General features: G+C 46.8%; 1 protein-coding gene across 3 annotated transcripts in view; it reads left to right on the plus strand.

Annotated features, from left to right (window-relative positions):
- The window catches only part of FLOT2 (flotillin 2), a 50,549-nt gene that overhangs the window by 2,277 nt on the left and 27,645 nt on the right, over nt 1–20,627 (plus strand). For all 3 annotated transcript variants that reach the window (XM_070735483.1, XM_070735482.1, XM_070735484.1), the window contains exon 2: nt 18,035–18,116. In XM_070735483.1, coding sequence (XP_070591584.1) covers nt 18,035–18,116 — 82 coding nt within the window. The remainder of the gene's footprint in view (nt 1–18,034; nt 18,117–20,627) is intronic.

Below are 20,627 nucleotides of genomic sequence, written 5' to 3' on the forward strand. Positions count from 1 at the left end.
CGTGTTAGTAAACTTGTGGCGTGTGTGCCACTGGTGGCATAGGGAGCCATATTTGAAGGCACATGAGGCCTTGCCCTATATCAGCTCCAGCGTGCATGTATGCACTAGCCAGCTGATTTTCGGTCTTGGGGAAGGCCATTTTGCCCTTTGGAGGCTTCAGCGAACCCTCCTGAGTGCGAAAAACAGCCCAACAGGCAAACCGGAAGTCCATTTTTCCAAACTTCCGGTTTGGCCGTTTTTTCACTGTCCCAGGCTTCAGTGAGGCCTCTGCGCATGCGTGGGGACTGGTGTGTGTGTGTGCGCGTGCATGTGCATGCGCAGGGAAGCACGAGAAGGCATGCATGCATGGAGGAAAAGGGAATGGCTGTGAGCATGTTTATTTATTGTTTATTTATTATTAGAGTTGAAAGGGATCCTGCAGGTCATCAAGTCCAAACCACTGCTCAATAGAATGGAATGGAATGGAATTCTTTATTGGCCGTGTGATTGGACACACAAGGAATTTTTCTTTGGTGCAGATGCTCTCAACGTACATTAGGTCCCATAGAGTGGGCCTCCTCCGGGTCCCGTCAACTAAACAATGTCGGTTGGCGGGCCCCAGGGGGAGAGCCTTCTCTGTGGCGGCACCGACTCTCTGGAACCAACTCCCCCCGGAGATCAGAACTGCCACTACTCTTCCTGCCTTCCGTAAACTCCTCAAAACCCACCTTTGCCATCAGGCATGGGGAAACTAAACATCTCCCCCTGGGCACGTTGAATTTATACATGGTATGCTTGTGTGTATGTTAGTATATGGGGTTTTTTAAATTTTTGAATATTTTAGTTGATTGGATTATGTATTGGACTGTTTTCACTTGTTGTGAGCCACCCCGAGTCTTCGGAGAGGGGTGGCATACAAATCCAAATAATAAATAAATAAATAAAAGGAAAAGAGATATTTGTCAAGAATCGTGTGGTACAAGACTTAATGATTGTCATAGGAGGTCAAATAAGCAATGAAGAAACAATCAATACGAATAAAAATCTTAAGATACAAGCAACAAGTTATACAGTTATAAGTGGGAGGAAAAGGATGATAGGAATGATGAGAAAAACTAGTAGAAATAGAAGTGTAGATTTAGTAAAAATTCCGACAGTGTTGAGGGAATTATTTGTTTAGCAGAGTGAGGGCATTCGGGAAAAAACCGTCCTTGTGTCTAGTTGTCTTGGTGTGCAGGGCTCTGTAGTGACGTGTTGAGGGTGGGAATTGAAACAGTTCATGTCCAGGATGCGAGGGGTCAGTCAATATTTTCCCTGCCCTTTTTTTGACTCGTGCAGTCTGCAGGTCCTCAATGGAAGAAGGCAGGTTGGCAGCAATTGCTTTTTCTGCAGTTCCGATTAAACTCTACACCTCCCCAGCCAGAGGGCAGTCCAATTTCCTTTTGAATGTGTCGAGTGATGAGACCTTCACCACCTCCACTGGCAGGCGGTTCCACTGGTTGATCGCTCTGACCGTCAGGAAGTTCTTCCTTATTTCCAGGTGGAATCTCTCCTTGGTCAGCTTCCATCTGTTGCTCTTGGACTGGCCCTCTGGTGCTCTGGAAAATAGTGTGACTCCCTCCTCTCTGTGGCAACCCCTCAAATACCTGTATACTGCTATCATGACCCCTCTGGCCCTCCTTTTCTCTAGGCTATCCATGTCCAGTTCCTGCGATCTCTCTTCGTATGTCTTGGTTTCCAGTCCCCTTATTATTCTGGTTGCTCTTTTCTGAACTTTCTCTAGAGTTTCAATGTGACCAAAATTGAATGCAGTATTTTAGGTGTGGTCTGACACACATGTACACACATGCTTTTGGCACATGAACCAAAAAAGGTTTGCCATCCCTGGCCTATGCTATGCAGGTAGCTCTCGAGTTACAACAGTTTGTGCAGTGACCATTCACATTTGGAACAACACTGAAAAAAGTGACTTTTCACCAGTCGTAAGTGTGAAAATCGGCCGTAAGACACTTTTTTCAGTGTCGTAAGTTGAGGACTGCTTCTACAGAGGCTAGGCCTGACACCTGGAGGGAAGGCCCCTTGCGCTGGGCCCGTCTTGGACAAAGACCCTCTGAAGCTCTTTCTCCAGAACGGTTGGGTTCCCTACCTTGGAAAGGTTGGACAGATGACCTTTGAGGTCTCTTCCAGATCAGTCAATTAAGCCGCTGGTCAGTTTATCCTGAAACCATGGCAACAAGGCTGTGGGTCTTTTGCTGGTCTTTGAGAGGGATTTTTTAAATTGATTTTTTTTTTAAAAAAACCCTTCATAGTTTGCACATACAGATAATTCTGGACTTATAATTGGGACCCGAATTTCCATGGCTAAGCAAGTTAAGGGAATTGTGCCTAATTTTCCAATCTTTTTTTGCCACCGATAAGTGGATAGCCTGATCCTTAAGTGAGTCACATAATAATAATAATAATAATAATAATAATAATAATAATAATAATAATATATTAGATTTGTATGCCGCCCCTCTCCGAAGACTTGGGGCGGCTCACAACAATGATAAAAACAATATTATAATGGCACAAATCTAATATTAAAAAACTAAAAACCTTAAAACTAAAAACACATGGTCCTTATGTGAGTCATATGGTCATTAAATGAATCCAGCTCCCTCCCCCCCCCATTGACTTGGCTTGTCAGAAGCCGGCTGAGAAAGTCATAAATGACAATTACGTGAGCCTGGATTGCTGCAGCTGAACCTGCACTAGCTTATATGTTACCGTACTTATTGACTACAGCAATTAAAAGGAGCAATTATGCCGCCCAACGGAGCGTTCGCACTCAGTTCCAGCTTATGAATTCAAGCTCCAGGGCCAGTTCATCTCACCTGCGGGCCATTTGCATTCCAAATCTGGCTTCATCTGGAACTGTAGGGTTTAAATTAATTTTAACGCACCTGAAGGCAGAATAGGAAAGGAAGGAGAATGGAAACTCCTTAAAGAGACATCCAATTTAGAACTAAGGAGAAATTTCCTTGACAGTGAGAACAATTAACCTGTGGAACAACTGGCTTCTGGAAGTTGTGGGTGCGCCAACTCTGGCAGTTTTCAACCCCCTACTTGAAGCACCATTTGTCTGGAATGGTTTGGGGGAAGAGCGTCCAATCTTAGTGACTTTAAGGCTTGTGGACTTCAACTCCCAGAATTCTCCAGCCAGCACTTGGACAATACTGATGGCTGGACAATTCTGGGAGCTGAAATCCACAAGTCTTAAAGGAGCCAAAGTTGGACACCCCTGATCAAGCAGGGGGTTGGACTAGAAGACCTCCAATGTCCTCTGTCATTCTGTATTCTGTTAAGACTCTTGAGGTTTAGGCTTTTGCAAAAGTCATTCATGCCGGACAGATTCTTCTTGACTGAGATCCCTGATCTTTGGCTTATAAATGTGGTAGGAAAGTAGGTAGGTAGGTAAGTAAGTAGGTAGGTAGGTAAGTAGGTGGGTGGGTGGGTGAGTGGATGGATGGATGGATGGATAGATGATAGATAAATGGATAGATTCATAAATGATAGATAGATAGATAATGGATGGATGGATAAATAGATAATAATAATAATAATAATTATTATTATTATCTATCAATTATTTTTAATTAATAATAATAATTATTATTTATAAGATTTGGATGGATGGATGGATGGATAGATAGATAGATAGATAGATAGATAGATAGATAGATAGATAGATAGATAATGGATGGATGGATGAATAAATTGATAGATATTATTATTATTATTATTATTATTATTATTATTATTATTTAGATTTGTATGGATAGATAGGTAGGTAGGTAGGTAGGTAGGTAGGTAGATTTGAAAAGATCTTCCTTCAACATTTAGCAATGTAGGCTTACTACCTTAAAAATCAAAAACTGAATAGCAATAAAAGCATAAATAAAATAGTGCACATGGTTGAATTTATGAGCAGAACAGAAGGGACCTTGGAAGGGACCCTGGAGGTCTTCTAGTCCAGCCCCCTGCTCAAGCAGGAGACCCTGCATCATTTCAAACAAACCAATCTCTTCTTAAAACCCCCAATGGTGGAGCAGCCACAATTCACTTCTGGAGGTTAATTGTCGTCCTAATCAGGAAATTCTTCCTTAATGGCAGGTTGCTTCTGTCCTTGATGAGTTTCCCCCTGTTGCTTCTTTATTTTTTATTATTTTATTTATTTATTTTATCCAATACACAATACATATAGAAGAGAATAGACATGAAGTAATATATATAAAGATAATATGTAAAAATAGAGGAGAGGATATAGGAAAGGAAGAAAATATATATGATATATGAGATAAAGGAAAGACAATTGGACAGGGGACGGAAGGCACACTGGTGCACTTATGCATGCCCCTTACTGACCTCTTAGGAACCTGGAGAGGTCAATCTTGGAGAGTCTAAGGGTAAAGTGTTGGGGGTTTGGGGATGACACTACAGAGTCCGGTAATGAGTTCCACGCTTCAACAACTCGATTGTTAAAGTCATATTTTTTACAATCAAATTTTTTAGCAGTGAATATTAAGTTTGAATCTGTTGCGTGCTCTTGTGTTGTTGCGGTTGAAGCTTGTCCTGCCTTCAGGGGCTTTGGAGAATAAGTGGACCCCTCCTCTTTCTGGCAGCCCCTCAAATATTGGAAGACTGCTATTATATCACCTGTAGTCCTTCTTTTCTCTGGACTGGCCATGCCCGATTCCTGCAACCGATCTTCATATATTTTAGCTTCCAGTCCCCTAGTCCTCTGGGTTGCTCTTGGCTGCACTCTTTCCAGAGTCCCAATATTTGTTTTCTATTGTGGCGACCAAAATTGGATGCCATATTGCCAGTGTGGCCTTACCCAGGAATTATGAAATGGTATGAACACTCACATATTGGAAGATATTGCCCTGGTGTCCCCCTTAGTGCTTCTCTTCACTAAACTGGACCTCCCCAATTCCTGCAACTCTGTGGCTCTCCTCTGGCCCCTTTCCAGAGTCTCCGCATGAGCATGGCAGCATCTCTCCGACCCCCCCCCCTGGGGTCATGTGTTTGCCCTGTGCTCACCCTTGGTGGCCTCCCAAAACCACAATTCCCAAGAGCGTCCCAGAACCACAGTTCATTGTGTATTTGCATAGTGACCTCAAGGCACTTTAATGACTTCCGCCATTGCCTTAGCAGCCAAAAAAAGAGTTTGCTTAACAACTGCCCAGCTTCTCAGTAGGAATCCTGGCCCCGGTGGAGGTCGTAAGACGAGAACAACATGCATATGGGATGGGGAATTCTCACCCATTCTGGATCATTCTGTGCCCCTTATTCTATGCACGGGGTGTTAATTACGAAACCAAAATCACAGTGGGGAGGAAGTTCACCCAGCCAAATCAGCCTTTGGGGTTTCTGTTTATCTGGTTGCGACATCGGGTGACACCCACACATCTTCCGGCTTTCAATTTTATTCGATAGACTTCCTGAAATACTAGTACATAGAAATATTTGTACATGGTCGAGTTACGACCACAACTGGCCCCAAAATTTCCGTTCGTAAGCGACAGGTTGGTTAAAGGTGCTTTGCTTCATTTTACAACCTTTCCTGCCACAATTGTTTTAAGTGAATCACTGCAGTTGTTAAGTTAGTCATACACACACACACTGTGTTCCTGTGTTCCTGTGCTTTGCTCAGTACACCTTCCTGCAGCAATGGTCCTTCATGCACGCATGGGGTAGATAAGGTGGCGAGAGAAGAATCCTTTTCTCTATCACACAATCCTAGGACGAGGGGCCCCTCCCTGAAGCTCACAGGTGAGAAAGTGAGGACAAATCAAGGGAAATATTTCTTCTTCACCCAGAGGGTCCTTGATTGATGGGATTCCCTTCCAGACGAGGTCGTGACAGCTGTCAGCCTGGAGAGCTTCAAGGCAGGATGAGACAGATTCAGGGATGCCAAGTGTATCATAGGTGGCGATTGAAATGGGTGTCCATGTGCTGCCTCTATGTTGGTTGAGGCAGACAGGGTTCACTTGGGTCCCATTTGTTGGGGGTCCAGGGGAAAGGGAGGTTCTTGCCTTCTCTTTCTGCTCAACGTCTCCCTGGACAATTAGTGGGCCACTGCCCACTGGGTGACCCAGAAGGCTGAACTCGATGGGCTTTGGCCTGTTTCAACATGGCTTCTCTTAGGTTCTTATGTTCAGAGGTTTTAATGTCATGTGACATCGCTTGCTGGAAGGCTACCAAAGGGGATCCCAGGAACCTAGGACTTGTCACTTGTCACAAATACAGGTATTCCTTGGCAGCAGTTCGTTTAGCAACCGTTCAAAGTTACAACAGCACAGAAAAAAGTGACTAAGGACCATTTTTCATACTTAACGACTGTCGCAGCCTCCCTGCAGTCATGTGATCCAAATTGGCATGCTTGGCTCGTATTTATGGTGGTCGCAGCATCATGGGGTCACGTGACCCCCTTAGAGCTGGGGTGGCGCAGTGGTTAGAGGGCAGCCCTGCAGGCTCCTTCAGCCAACTGCTAGCTGTAGTTCAGCAGTTCAAATCTCACCACTGACTCAAGGGTGGCTCGGCCTTCCATCCTTCCGAGGGGGGTCAAATGAGGACCCAGATGGTTGGGGGCAAGAGGTGGATTCTGTAAATCGCTTAGAGGGGGCTGGAAAAGCACTAGGAAGTGGTATATACTGCTTATATAAGTCTAAGTGCTATTGCCTGGGATGGGATGGGATGGGAGGGAGGAAGGAAGCGGGGTGGTGCAGTGGTTAGAGTACAGCATTGCAGGCTACTTCAGCTAGCTGCTAGTTGTAGTTCTGCAGTTCAAATCAGCGGTTCAAATCTCATCACTGGCTCACGGTTGACTCAGCCTTCCATCCTTCCGAGGGGGGTCAAAGGAGGACCTGGATTGTGGGGGCCATAGGCTCTGTTCAAAAGGGCTATTGCTAACCTATTGTAAGCCGCCCTGAGTCTAAGGAGAAAGGCGGCATAAAAATTGAATAAATGAATGAATGAATAAATAAAATAAATAAGGGTGGCTCGGCCTTCCACCCTTCCGAGGGGGGTCAAATGAGGACCCAGATGGTTGGGGGCAAGAGGCTGATTCTGTCAACCGCTTAGAGGGGGCTGGTGAAAGCACTATAAAGTGGCATATAAGTCTAAATGCTATTGACCTTCTCACAAGCAAAGTCATTGTTGAAGCCCCATCCACTTCACAGCTGTGTTTCTGACTTAACAACTGCAGCGATTCAGTTAACAACTGTGGCAAAAAAGGTCACACTGTGTGTGTGTGTGTGTGTGTGTGTTGTGCATCCGCTGAATGGTTTTGGGAAGTCTGGGGCCCCGTTTCCCGAAACAGCGGTTGTGTAACCCTCTCTTTGGAAGCTGCAACTCAGGCGGCTCTCATGCCTGGAATGTGCGGCTCCTTTGCCAGAACTGCACAAACAAGAGAGGGGCTGCCGGGCGGCCTCTGCATGCTGGCTGGGTGTGCTTCCTGTTGTCTTGTGTGTGTGTGTGTGTGTGTGTGTGTGTGTGTTTGCCAGCCTCAATCTTGTGAGAGATTCCCTCTAGGGAGGCCAGAATGCTTATTTCCACCGCCTGCTTCCTTTAAGGGCGGACTGACTAGAGTCCGGATCTGCAGCGCTTTTCCAGAAGCAGAATAGAGCGGGGAGGGACCATGAGGGTCTTCTAGTCCAGCCCCCTGCTCGAGCAACCCATGGGCCTGGAGCAGCCTGTGGCTCCCTGTTGCTCAATATAGGCATTACAAGTACCAATGGGCAACATCCACCAATGTGCAATTTATTAAGCTTTCCAGCCCCCGGTAGACCAACCATGGACAAATCCAAGAAAAGAAAAGTTTCAGAAGAATTATATTGAACTAAAAGGAAAGAGCCTTCTCTGTGGGGGCCCCTAGAACCAGCTCCCCCGGGAGTTTCGCACTGCCCCCACCCTCCTCGCCTTCCGCAAGAGTCTTAAGACTCACTTATGTCGCCAGGCTTGGGGCGATTAGATGTTAGCTCCCCTGGCCAATAAATGTGATGATGTATGGCTGTGATTTGAATTTGTTTGATTGATCTTTAATGTATCGGGCTTTTTGCTCATGTAGTTTTTATGCCGCCCCTCTCCGAGTCTTCGGAGAGGGGCGGCATACAAATCCAAATAATAAATAAATAAATAATAAAATTATTAGATTTGTCTTTGTATTACTGTTTATATTATATGCTGTGAGCCACCCCGAGACTTTGGAGAGGGGCAGCATACAAATCTAACAAATAATAATAATTTTGTGGCTGCTCAGGAGATGGTCAAGCGCGGGTAGAGTTTTATGACGCCCGGTGTTTTTTCCCCCCCTGTGGAAAACGGGTTCAAATGGCTCCCTGAGTGTTTAGGTTGTCGAGCGGGATAGACAGCTACACAACCAGATGGATTAACAGCTGGCTGACCAACCATACCCAACAAATAGTCCTCAATGGGTCCAAGTCCACATGGAGAGCAGTAAGCAGCGGGGTATCAAGAGGGTCCTTCCTAGGCCCAGGACTCTTTAATAGATTCATTAATGACCCAGATGAGGGAATAGAGGGGAACTCACCAAATTTGAAGATGACACCAAGCTGGAGGGAGTAGCTAATACCCCACAGGATTCAGATGGATCTTGACAGACTTGTACACTGGGCCCAAACAAATAAAATGAAATTCAGTGCAGAGAAAAGTATACTCCTACACCTAAATAAGAAAAACCAAAGACATATATATAAACATATATATAAACTGGGTGAAATCACACTCAATAGCAGCGCTGCAAGGATTTTATTTTATTTTAATTTATTTATTTTATTTATTTATTATTTAGATTTGTATGCCGCCCCTTCTCCTTAGACTCAGGGCGGCTTACAACGTGTTAGCAATAGCACTTTTTAAACAGAGCCACCAGCCTCCTTGCCCCCACAATCCAGGTCCTCATTTGACCCACCTTGGAAAGATGGAAGGCGGAGTCAACCTTGAGCTGGTGATGAGATTTGAACCGCTGATCTAGAGATCTTCAGTCAGTTTAAGTGGCCTGCAGTACAGCACTCTACCTGCTGTGCCACCCTGGCTCTTGGAGTCTTGGTGGACAACCAGCTAAATATGAGCCAAAAAGGCCAATACAGTCCTGAGTTGCATTAACAGTGGGATACAATCTAGGACTAGGGAGGTATTCATAGCACTCTATCAAGCCTTACTTAGACCACACCTAGAGTATTGCATCCAGTTCTGGTCACTACACTATAAAAAAGACATTGGAACTCTAGAGAAAGTGCAGAAGAGATCAACCAGGATGATGAGGGGACTGGAAACTAAAACATACGAAGAGCGGTTGCAGGAACTGGGCATAGCCAGTCTAGCCAAGAGAAGGTCCAGGGGGTGGGGACATGATAGCAGTCTTCAAATACTTGAGGGGCTGCCACAGAGAGGAGGGGGTCAAGCAGAGAGCCAGACAAGGAACAATGGGTGGAAGCTGACCAAGGAGAGATTCAACCTGGAAACAAGGAGGAACTGTCTGACGGTGAGAGCGATCAACCAGTGGAACAGAAGTTGCCTGCGGAGGTTGTAAGTGCTCCAACACTTGGGACTTTCAAGGGGAGATTGGACGGCCATTTGTCCAAAATGTTATAGGGACTCCTGCTTATGTAGGGAATTGGACTAGATGACTGACAAGGTGCTTACAAGATAGATAGATAGATAGATAGATAGATAGATAGATGGATGGATGGATGGATGGATGGATGGATGGATGGATGGATGGATGGATGGATGGATGGATGGATGGATGGATGGATGGATGGATGGATGGATGGATAGATGGATAGATGGATAGATGGATAGATGGATAGATGGATAGATGGATAGATGGATAGATATATTTTTCTTTTTTTATTTATTTATTTTGTCCAATACAAATTGAAAGTTAAGGAGAATAAAAACGTGTAGTAGTAAATATCAGGGAAGGGATAGAAGAAGAGATATGAGAATAGAATACATCAATGAAGAGTAGAGGAAGGATATATGGATGGGAGAAAAGATATATAAAATATAGGAGAGACAATTGGACAGGGACGGAAGGCACACTAGTGCACTTATGCTCGCCCCTTACAGATAGATAGATAGATAGATAGATAGATAGATAGATAGATAGATAGATAGATAGATAGATAATCAAGTAGAGAAGCAACCTTGAATTAAGGAGAAATTTTCTGACACTTAAAACAATCAGTGGAACAGTTGTGGGGGCTTTTAAGAAGAGACTGGACAGTCACTTGCCTGAAGTGGTGCAGGGTCTCCTGCTTGAGTAGGGGGCTGGACTAGAAGACCTCCAGTGTCCCTCCCAACCCTAGTTATTCTCTATTTTACATTTAGCTTTCCTCATGGGCAGCGTTTCCCAGTCTTGGCCACTTTAGCTGGACCTGCTGGTGATGTGGAACACGAGCGCTTGGTGATAGATAAAAGGGCTGAGAACCCAAGTGGGAAAAGTGGCTGGAGTGACTGTTTGCTAACGAGGACAGGCGTCCACTGTATCCCCTCCTACAAGCAAGGAGCCGTGCATGGGAGTCCCTCTTTAGCCCCAGAATAGGGAAGATCCTGCCTGGGGAGGAGGGGGCTCTCAAAGGGGCTTCCCTGCCCCTCCAGCAGCTCGGCCGGCAAACCAACCCACGACGTCTTTTTAAATTGAATTTTTTTTTAATCCATGGCTGCCTAATTCAATCAAATGATTCTGCTCAATCGCACTGCCTCCTGGGTGCGCACTCCGCCCCCCCCCCCCCCCCGACTGGTCCTACGTGCTGTGCCTGCCCCTCCCAGCTTCTCAGACATTCTGCTTGGCAGCCGCCCCCTCCCCATCCTCTCCCCCGCCACGCTCCTCCAGCTGTTCTGCTCTCTGTACGAAGCACGCACACACTTCTGTGTAGCACTCAGATTCAACCTCCTGGCCACAATTTGCTCCGGTCAGGCTGGTAGTGAACCAAAGCGGCTTTTCCGTCACCGCGCAATTCACAACAGAAACAGACCAACAAAAAGATCTTGACAAACTTGAACAACTATGCCCCACCCAACAAAACGAATGGAGGAAAACAACGTTTTACATAATAATAATAATAATAATAATAATAATAATAATAATAATAATAATAATAAACTTCCAGCAGACGTGGCTGGTAAATCCACAGTAACTGAATTTAAACATGCCTGGGATAAACATAGATCCATTGTAAGATAAAATACAGGAAATAGTATAAGGGCAGATTAGATGGACCATGAGGTCTTTTTCTGCTGTCAGTCTTCTATGTTTCTATGTTTAATAATAATAATAATAATAATAATAATAATAATAATAATAATAATAATACTGTATTAATAATAATAATAACAACAACAATAACAGAATTGGAAGGGACCTTGGAGGTCTTCTAGTCCAACCCCCTACTTAGGCAGGAAACCCTACACTACATCTTCTTTAAAACTTCCAGGGTTGGAGAATTCACAACTTCTGGAGACAAGCCGTTCCACTGATCAATTGTTCTAACTGTCAGGAAATGTTGCTTCTCTCCTTGTTTAGTTTCCACCCATGGCTTCTTGTTCTACCCTCAGGTGCTTTGGAGAATAGCTTGACTCCCTCTTCTTTGTGACAACCCCTGAGATATTGGAAGGCTGCTATCGTGTCTCCCCTGGTCCTTCTTTTCATTCAACTAGCCAGGCCCAGTTCCTGCAAGCGTTCCTCAGATGTTTTAGCCTCCAGTCCCCTCATCCTCTTTGTTGCTCTTCTCTGCACTCTTTCTAGAGCAATGATGGTTAACCTATGGCACAGGTGGCACACGGAGCCATATCTGCTGGCACGTGAGCTCTTACCCCAGCTCAGCTCCAACGGGCCTGTGTGTGCCGACCAGCTGATTTTTGGCTCACACAGAGGCTCTGGGAGGGTGTTTTTCGCTTCCAGGGAGCCTCTGGGGGAATGGGGGGGGGGCGTTTTTACCCTCCCCCGGCTCCAGGGAAGCCTTTGGAGCCTGGGGAGGGCGAAACACAAGCCCCTTGGGGCCACCAGAAGTTAGGATACAGCTGTTTCCCGCCTCGAGGGGGCCTCCGGGGGGCAGAGGAAGCTGTTTCCACCCTCCCCAGGCATTGAGTGATGGGTGGGGGCACGCGTGCATGCACGGTTCTTTTGGTACCCGAGGAAATAAAGCTTCACCATCCAATTTCTCAGAAACCTTCCGTGTTGGAGCAGCCCGAATTTCTGGAGGGAAGCTGTTCCACTGATTGATTGATAGGTGTCAGCTTAATATCTGCAATATATGGCTACTTGCTGGGTAAAATTGTCAGATAGGTATTGGGCAGAGTTCTCAATCTCAGGACTGTGAAAGGCGGGTGGGCTTCAATCCCCAGCATTCCCCAGACAGCATGGCCCACTGGTTCTGGCACGATGTGGGGACGGATGCTTCTCTCTGCGCCACACAGGAGCTCAGAAGCCAAACGCTGGCACCGCACCAGGGGATTTTGTCGGTGGAGCCCTTGGGAGTCGTTTTGTTTTGCGTGTCTGTTGTGTGTTTGTAAGAAAGAGGCCTTTTGCTCTGCCTGGTGGGAATCTTCCCTCAGCTGCCCAGCAGGCTTTGAGAGGGTGGGATTCAATTTTGACCAAACGTACATATAGAAACTGGGTCCAGTCGGTGAAGCAGTGGAAGTGATGTGCCGGTGCCTGGAGGCTGTTGGGGTCTGGATGGGTGTCAACAAGCTCAAACTCAATCCAAACAAGACGGAGTGGCTGTGGGTTTTACCTCCCAAGAAGGACAATTCCATCTATCCGTCCATCACCCTGGGGGGGAATTATTGACCCCCTCAGAGAGGGTTCGCAACTTGGGCGTCCTCCTCGATCCACAGCTGACATTGGAACACCAACTTTCGGCTGTGGCGAGGGGGGCATTTGCCCAGGTTCGCCTGGTGCACCAATTGTGGCCCTCTTTGGACAGGGGGTCATTGCTCATAGTCGCTCATGCCCTTATCACCTCGAGGTTCGATTACTGCAGCGCTCTCTACATGGGGCTACCTTTGAAGAGTGTTTGGAAAATTCAGATCGTGCAGAATGTGACCACGAGAGCCATCGTGGGGCTTCCTAGATTCGCTCACGTTTCTACAACACTCCGTGGCCTGCACTGGCTGCCGATCAGTTTCCGGTCACAATTCAAAGTGTTGGTAATGACCTTTAAAGCCCTTCATGGCATCGGACCAGAATATCTCCGGGACCGCCTTCTACCACATGAATCCCAGCAGCCGATAAGGTCCCACAGAGTTGGCCTTCTCCGGGTCCCATCGACCAAACAATGTCGTTTGGCGGGCCCCAGGGGAAGAGCCTTCTCTGTGGCGGCCCCGGCCCTCTGGAATCAACTTCCCCCGTAGATTAGAACGGCCCCCACCCTCTTTGTCTTTCGCAAGTTACTTAAGACCCACCTATATCGCCAGGCATGGGGGAACTAAGACATCTCCCCCAGGCTTATTATATTTCATGTTTGATGTGTATGTGCTGTATGGTTTTTAATTGTTGAGGTTTTTATATATTTTATTATTAGATTTGTTCCATTGTTATACTGTTTTTATTACTGTTGTGAGCCGCCCCGAGTCTTTGTAGAGGGGCGGCATAAAATTTAATAAATTGAAATTGATTGAATTGTGAAACGAGGCTTAATAGAAACATATAAACATAGAAGACTGACGGCCGAAAAAGACCTCATGGTCCATCTAGTCTGCCCTTATACTATTTTCTGTATTTTATCTTAGGATGGATCTATGTTTATCCCAGGGATGTTTACATTCCGTTCCTGTGGATTTATCAACCACAGTGACTGTGAGAGCGATCTTGGAGTCTTGGTTGACAGTCAGCTAAACCTGAGCCAGCAATGTGCAGCGGCAGCCAAAAAGGCCAATACAATCCTGAGTTGCATTAACAGGGGGATACAATCTAGGACTAGGAAGGTACTAACAGCACTCTACAAAGCCTTAGTAAGACCACACCTGGAGTACTGCATCCAGTTTTGATCACTGCACTATTAAAAGGAGGTTGAGGCTCTAGAAAAATTGCAGAGAAGAGCAACCAGGGTGATTAGGGGACTGGAGGTTGAAACATACAAAGAACGGTTGCAGAAACTGGGCAGGGCTCATCTAGCAAAGTGAAGGATCAGGAAAGACAGGGGAGCATCTTCCAATATTTGAGGGGCTGCCTCAGAAACGAGGGGGTCAAGCTATTTCCCTAGGCACCCGAAGGCCAGAAAAGGCATAATGGATGGAAACTGACCAAGGAGAGATTCAACCTGGAAATAAGGAGGCACTTTCTGGCAGTGAGAACTCGAACCACAGCTCACATTAGAGAACCATCTTTCAGCTGTGGCGAGGGGGGCGTTTGCCCAGGTTCGCCTGGTGCACCAGTTGCGGCCCTATCTGGACTGGGACTCACTGCTCACGGTCACTCATGCCCTCATCACCTCGAGGCTTGACTACTGTAACGCTCTCTACATGAGGCTACCTCTGAAAAGTGTTCGGAAACTTCAGATTGTGCAGAACGCCGCCGCGAAAGCAATCATGGGCTTTCCCAAATATGCCCATGTTACTCCAACACTCCGCAGTCTGCATTGGTTGCCGATCAGTTTCCGGTCACAATTCAAAGTGTTGGTTATGACCTATAAAGCCCTTCATGGCATCGGACCAGAATATCTCTGGAACCGCCTTTTGCCGCACGAATCCCAGCGACTGGTTAGGCCCCACAGAGTTTGCCTTCTCTGGGTCCCATCGACTAAACAATGTCATTTGGCAGGACCCAGGGGAAGAGCCTTCTCTGTGGCGGCCCCGGCCCTCTGGAATCAACTCCCCCAAGAGATCAGAATTGCCCCCACCCTCCTTGCCTTTCGTAAACTTCTCAAAACCCACCTCTGCCGTCAGGCATGGGGGAATTGAAGTATCTTCCCCAGGCCTATGTAATTTATCTATGGTGTGTTGTGTGCATGTTTTTTAAATTATGGGTTTTTAATTTCGTATTACAGTATTAGATTTGTTATTGTACATTGTTTCTATCACTGCTGTGAGCTGCCCTGAGTCTACGGAGAGGGGCGGCATACAAATTAAATCAATCAATCAATCAATCAACCAACCAACCAACCCATGGAACAGAAACGGCCTTCAGAAGTTGTGGGAGCTTCCACACTTGAGACTTTCAAAAAGAGACTGGACTGCCATTTGTCAGAAAGTTGTAGGGTCTCCTTCTTGAGCAGGGCTTGGACTAGATGACCTGCAAGGTCCCTTCCAACTCGGTTAATCTGTTAACTCCCAGAATCCCCCACCCAACATAGCTGACTGGGAATTCTGGGAGTGGGAATTCACCCACCTTATTAAGGAAGTGCAGCCTGTTCTTGGGCCTAGGTTCCTTTCCGAGAAGACCTGGGGATTCATTTCCTTTTCCAACTGTCTATGATGCAAAACCACTTTCTGCAACCGTCCAAATTCAAAAGAATAATTCTCAGCAGTTTCCGAGAAGAAGGGACGATCTTACAAGCTTAAAAATGGAGAGTGGTGTGTGTGTGTGTGTGTGTGTGTGTGTGTGTGTGTGTGTGTGTGTGTAGGGCTAACTACTGTAATCATTATAATAAGGTCATGATGTAATAAAGTCTCTGCCTTGGCAGAGAAAGCTTAAAATGTTTTGCACGGAAGGGTTTGATCTAAGGCAGAGGTCTTCACGCTTGGCAGTTTTAAGACTTGTGGACTTCAGCTCCCAGAATTCTCCAGCCAGCTAAATTATACTATGCTGGCTGGAGAATTCTGGGAGTTATTATTATTATTTATTATTTATTGGATTTGTATGCCGCCCCTCTCCTAAAGACTCGTGGCGGCTCACAACAATAACAAAGACAATGTAAGAACAAATCTAATAATTTAAAAAACACTAAAAACCCCATTATTAAAAGCAAGCATACACACAAACATACCATGTATAAACTGTGTAGGCCAGGGGGAGATGTGTCAGTTCCCCCATGCCTGACGGCAGAGATGGGTCTTAAGAACTTTACGAAAGGCAAGGAGGGTGGGGGTAGTTCTGATCTCCGGGGGGAACTGGATCCAGAGGGTCGGGGCCGCCACAGAGAAGGCACTTCTCCTGGGTCCCACCAAACGACATTGTTTAGTTGACGGGACCCGGAGAAGACCCACTCTGTGGGACCTAACTGGTCGCTGGGATTCGTGCAGCAGAAGGCGGTCCCTGAGATATTCTGGTCCGGTGCCATGAAGGGCTTTATAGGTCATAACCAACACTTTGAATTGTGACCGGAAACTGATCGGCAACCAATGCAGACTGCGGAGTGTTGGTGTAACATGGGCATATTTGGGAAACCCCATGATTGCTCTCGCAGCTGCATTCTGCACGATCTGGAGTTTCCGAACACTCTTCAAAGGTCGCCCCATGTAGAGAGCGTTACAGTAGTCGAGCCTCGAGGTGATAAGGGCATGAGTGACTGTGAGCAGTGAGTCCCGGTCCAGATAGGGCCGCAGCTGGTGCACCAGGCGAACCTGGGCAAACGCCCCCCTCGCCACAGCTGAAAGATGTTTCTCTAATGTGAGCTGTGGATCGAGGAAGATGCCCAAGTTGCGGACCCTCTCCAAGGGGGTCAATAATTCCCCCCCCCCAGGGTTATGGACGGACAGATGTAACTTTAAGACTTTTGGAATTGAAGTCCACAAGTCTTAAAGTTACTCCAGCTAGGTAACTCTGGGCCAGTCAGCCAGGAGACAGTGAGTTTTAGTCCTTTTCATAAGCATCAAAAGTGCTGGGTGACCTTGGCCCCAACCGTCAGGAGGCTGGGAGTGCTAGTTCTACTTTAGACATAAAGGTTTGGGTGACTCTGGGCCAGTCACCAGAAGACAGTGAGTTTTAGTCCCATCTTAAGCATCAAAATTATTAAAATAAGAGATTATTTCCGGGACTGATTCCTGCCACATACCTCCCAGAGACCAATAACATCACACAGGGTTGGCCTTCTTCAGGTCCTGTCAATTAAGCAATGCAGGTTGGCGGGACCACGGGGCAGGGCCTTCTCTGTGGCTGCCCCGGCCCTGTGGAATCAACCCCCCCCCCGACATACGTACTGCTCCCACCCTCCTGGCCTTCTGAAAGGCTGCGAAGACCTGACCTTGCTGGCAGGCCTGGGGACCGTGACTACCACCACCTGTCATGACTGAATTATGATTGACTGGTATGCATGTTCATTTTGATTAGATTGCTCAGTCCGTTTTATAATGGGGGGGTTTTTTAATTGTTTTTTGTATTTAACGTTTGATTTTTTTCACTATTGTATCGTATTTTTATATTGCTGTAAGCTGCCCTGAGTCCCATGGGGTTGGGTGGCATAGAAGTCAGATAAATAGACAGACAGACAGGCAGGCAGACAGATAGGCTGGGTGACTTTGAGCCAGTCGCCAGGAGGCAGCGAGTTCTAAAGCTGCCTTAGCCCTGAAAACAAAACGAGTGACTTTGGGCCAATGGCTCTCTTTCTTTCAGCCCAGCCCAGCCTCACAGGGTTGTTGTGTTGGGGAAAACAGGAGGAGGAAAGAGTGCTGCTGTACATATGCATTTCTGCCTTTGTGTTATGTATAAAAATAATAAAGCCCATAAATATCTAGCATGGCTTTTGTTCAATCGTCATTTAGAAACATAGAAACATATAGAAGATGGACGGTCCATCTAGTCTGCCCTTATACTATTTCCTGTATTTTATCTTAGGATGGATCTATGTTTATCCCAGGCATGTTTCAATTCAGTTACTGAGGATTTACCGACCTCGTCTGCTGGAAGTTTGTTCCAAGGATCTACTACTCTTTCAGCAAAATAATATTTTCTCACATTACTTCTAATCTTTCCCCCAACTAACCTCAGATTGTGTCCCCTTGTTCTTGGGTTCACTTTCCTATTAAAAACACTTAAACCCTCCTGGACCTTATTTAACCCTTTCACGTATTTAAATGTTTCGATGTGCTCTGCTCTCTCCTGCAGGCGGCTGTTGCGGTTCCGATGACAAGCAGTACATCTATGGCGGCTGGGCCTGGGCCTGGTGGTGCATTTCTGACACCCAGAGGTAGGACCCTCCCTCCCCTCCTCTCTCTCCCTCCCTCCCTCCTTGGATGTGGCATGCCTTTGTTGTGATGTGTGGGGCAGGGGCGGTGGGGGGGGCAACCCTATAAGTACCAGGAGCACCTTGGCCGAATGCTGGTGCCTCTCGGCTCCTGTCGGACCCACCTGCCCCCAACCTCTGCATTCCTTGGCTTTCTCCCTTGGCGGCCGGCCTCCAGCCCTCACGCTGGGAAGAGAACGGACGGATGGAGCCGTTTATTGGGGGGAGGGGGGGAAGAGACAGGACCCTTTCAGAGCTCCCCCAGCTGCAAAGACCCTCCAGTAATGGGGGGGGGGCAGTCATGCTTCATCCAACCATGCAGAATCCTCTCTGCAGATGGGGGGGGGCAGATATCTCCAGACCAAGCCCAGCACGGTGGGTTTTGGGAGGGGGCGGTGGTTTCACACGTCCACCCTGACCATAGACAAGGCAGAGGCAGTCTGGGTGCTGGGACCCCTTCTGGGGGAGTGTCCACTTCCTACTTTCTGGACTGGGGGGGAACACGACTGCAACCCCACCCCCCCAAAGTCATGATTGCCTGTTTCAAAAATACCACAACTTTTAAATGGCCAAGTTTGAGACACACACACAGCAAGTCCTGGACTTTCCATCTTTCACTTAGTGACCATTGGAAGGTGGAACAGCCCTGGAGAAAGATAACAGACAAATAGAATAGAATGCAATAGAAAATAGAATAGAATAGAATAGAATAGTTGCCAAGTCTGAAGACCTCTGCTCTAGGGCATATCAACGTACAGGTTCAAAGACATCTTACCAGTAAAATTCTAAACAATTAATTTAAAATGAGAATGGGGTAAACCACAATAGTTATAGGATAAAATAGAATAATTTAATACATAAAAATATAAAACAGAATAACATGAGATAAAACTATAATGCCTTTATCCCCCCCTGCAGTCTTCCCCAGTCAGGCCCGGAGAAAGGTAGCTGAGAACCAATCCTCACACTTACGGCTGTTACACCATCACAGGAACAAAACCCAGGCCCTTGCAACCGACCTGTGTTTATGATGGTTGTGAGCAGCCTCGGTGACCTTCCCAGCTGGCTTCCAACAAGCAAACTCAATGGGGCGAGACGGATTCACTTAATGACCGCGTGATCTGCTTAACAACTGCAGGGATTCACTTAACAACACTGGCAGAAAAGATCAGGCGAGACTCATTTAACAACCCTCTGGGTTGTAAATTGAGGATTACCTACAATTGAAATTATAATCTGATTTGAGGGTCTTCGGAGAGGGGCGGCATACAAATCTAATAAATAATAATAATTATCATTATTATTGTTATTATTATTATTATTATTATTATTATTATTAATACCACAGCGGTTCTCCCCTGGGCTGGCAACGGAGTGATTTCCTTGGAGTTGAGCTAGAGCAGGGATGGCTAACCTTTTTCTCATCGTGTGCCAAAATAAATATAAATCCAATCAATCAATCAATCAATAAAAGCGCACATGCAACAACAGCCACACATGCCGGCACCAGTATTGAATTACATACAAAGATGTAAGATGTTCCTGCCAATACGGCCCATTCTGTAGAGCAGTGTTTCCCAACCTTGGCCACTTGAAGAGATCTGGACTTCAACATTCAGCATTCGCTGGCTGTGGAATTCTGGGAGTTGAAGTCCAAATATCTTCAAGGGGCCAAGGTTGGGAAACACTGCTGTAGAGTGGTAGCGAAAATGGAGCTGCGCGCACATCTCCACGTGACCAGCAGGTGGCCACGCCCTCCCGCATGGGATTTGGCTTCTGCGCATGTGCAGAAAGGCTAATCTTGCGCGAGGATGCTTGCCTGGTCGGCACCCATAATGTAATGCACCCCACACACATGCACACATGACCCCCACATGTTCCTCCTTCCCTCCCCCAAACATGTACACGTGACCCCCCCCCCCATGCTCATCCTGCCCTTTGCATTCATGTGCAACCCACCCCCTCCCTGCCGCCCCCAGTTTTGGGCCTAGTAGGCCTCCCTGCAGCCTCCTGAGACCATTATTATTATTATTATTATTATTATTATTATTATTATTATTATTATTATTATTATTATTATTTAGATTTGTATGCCGCCCTTCTCCGGAGACTCGGAGCGGGGAGTGCTACACACACACCATGCTCCCACTGCATGTGCACGAGCAACCCGACATATGCGCGCACGTCTCCTGCATGAGGGCCCCACTCACTGGCGCATCCCAAAAAACAACAGGCCTCCCTGCAGCCTCCTGAGACCAAAAATGGGCTACACCCACTCTTGCGCTCCGGCTGCCCTCACGTGGGCACGAGTGACACACACACACCCCGTGCATGCGCGCAGGTCTCTGGCATGGCCTCGGCTTTCTGCGCATCCTGAAAATCAGCTGGCTAGCAGGAGGCACATGCGCATACCTGCCCAGTGCAGCTGAGTTGGCCAATGGCTGGCCTGCCATGCCCGGAGGTCGAGTCCCAAAG

This window comes from Erythrolamprus reginae, chromosome 1, assembly GCF_031021105.1.
Source record: "Erythrolamprus reginae isolate rEryReg1 chromosome 1, rEryReg1.hap1, whole genome shotgun sequence".
Classification (NCBI taxonomy): Eukaryota; Metazoa; Chordata; class Lepidosauria; order Squamata; family Dipsadidae; genus Erythrolamprus; species Erythrolamprus reginae.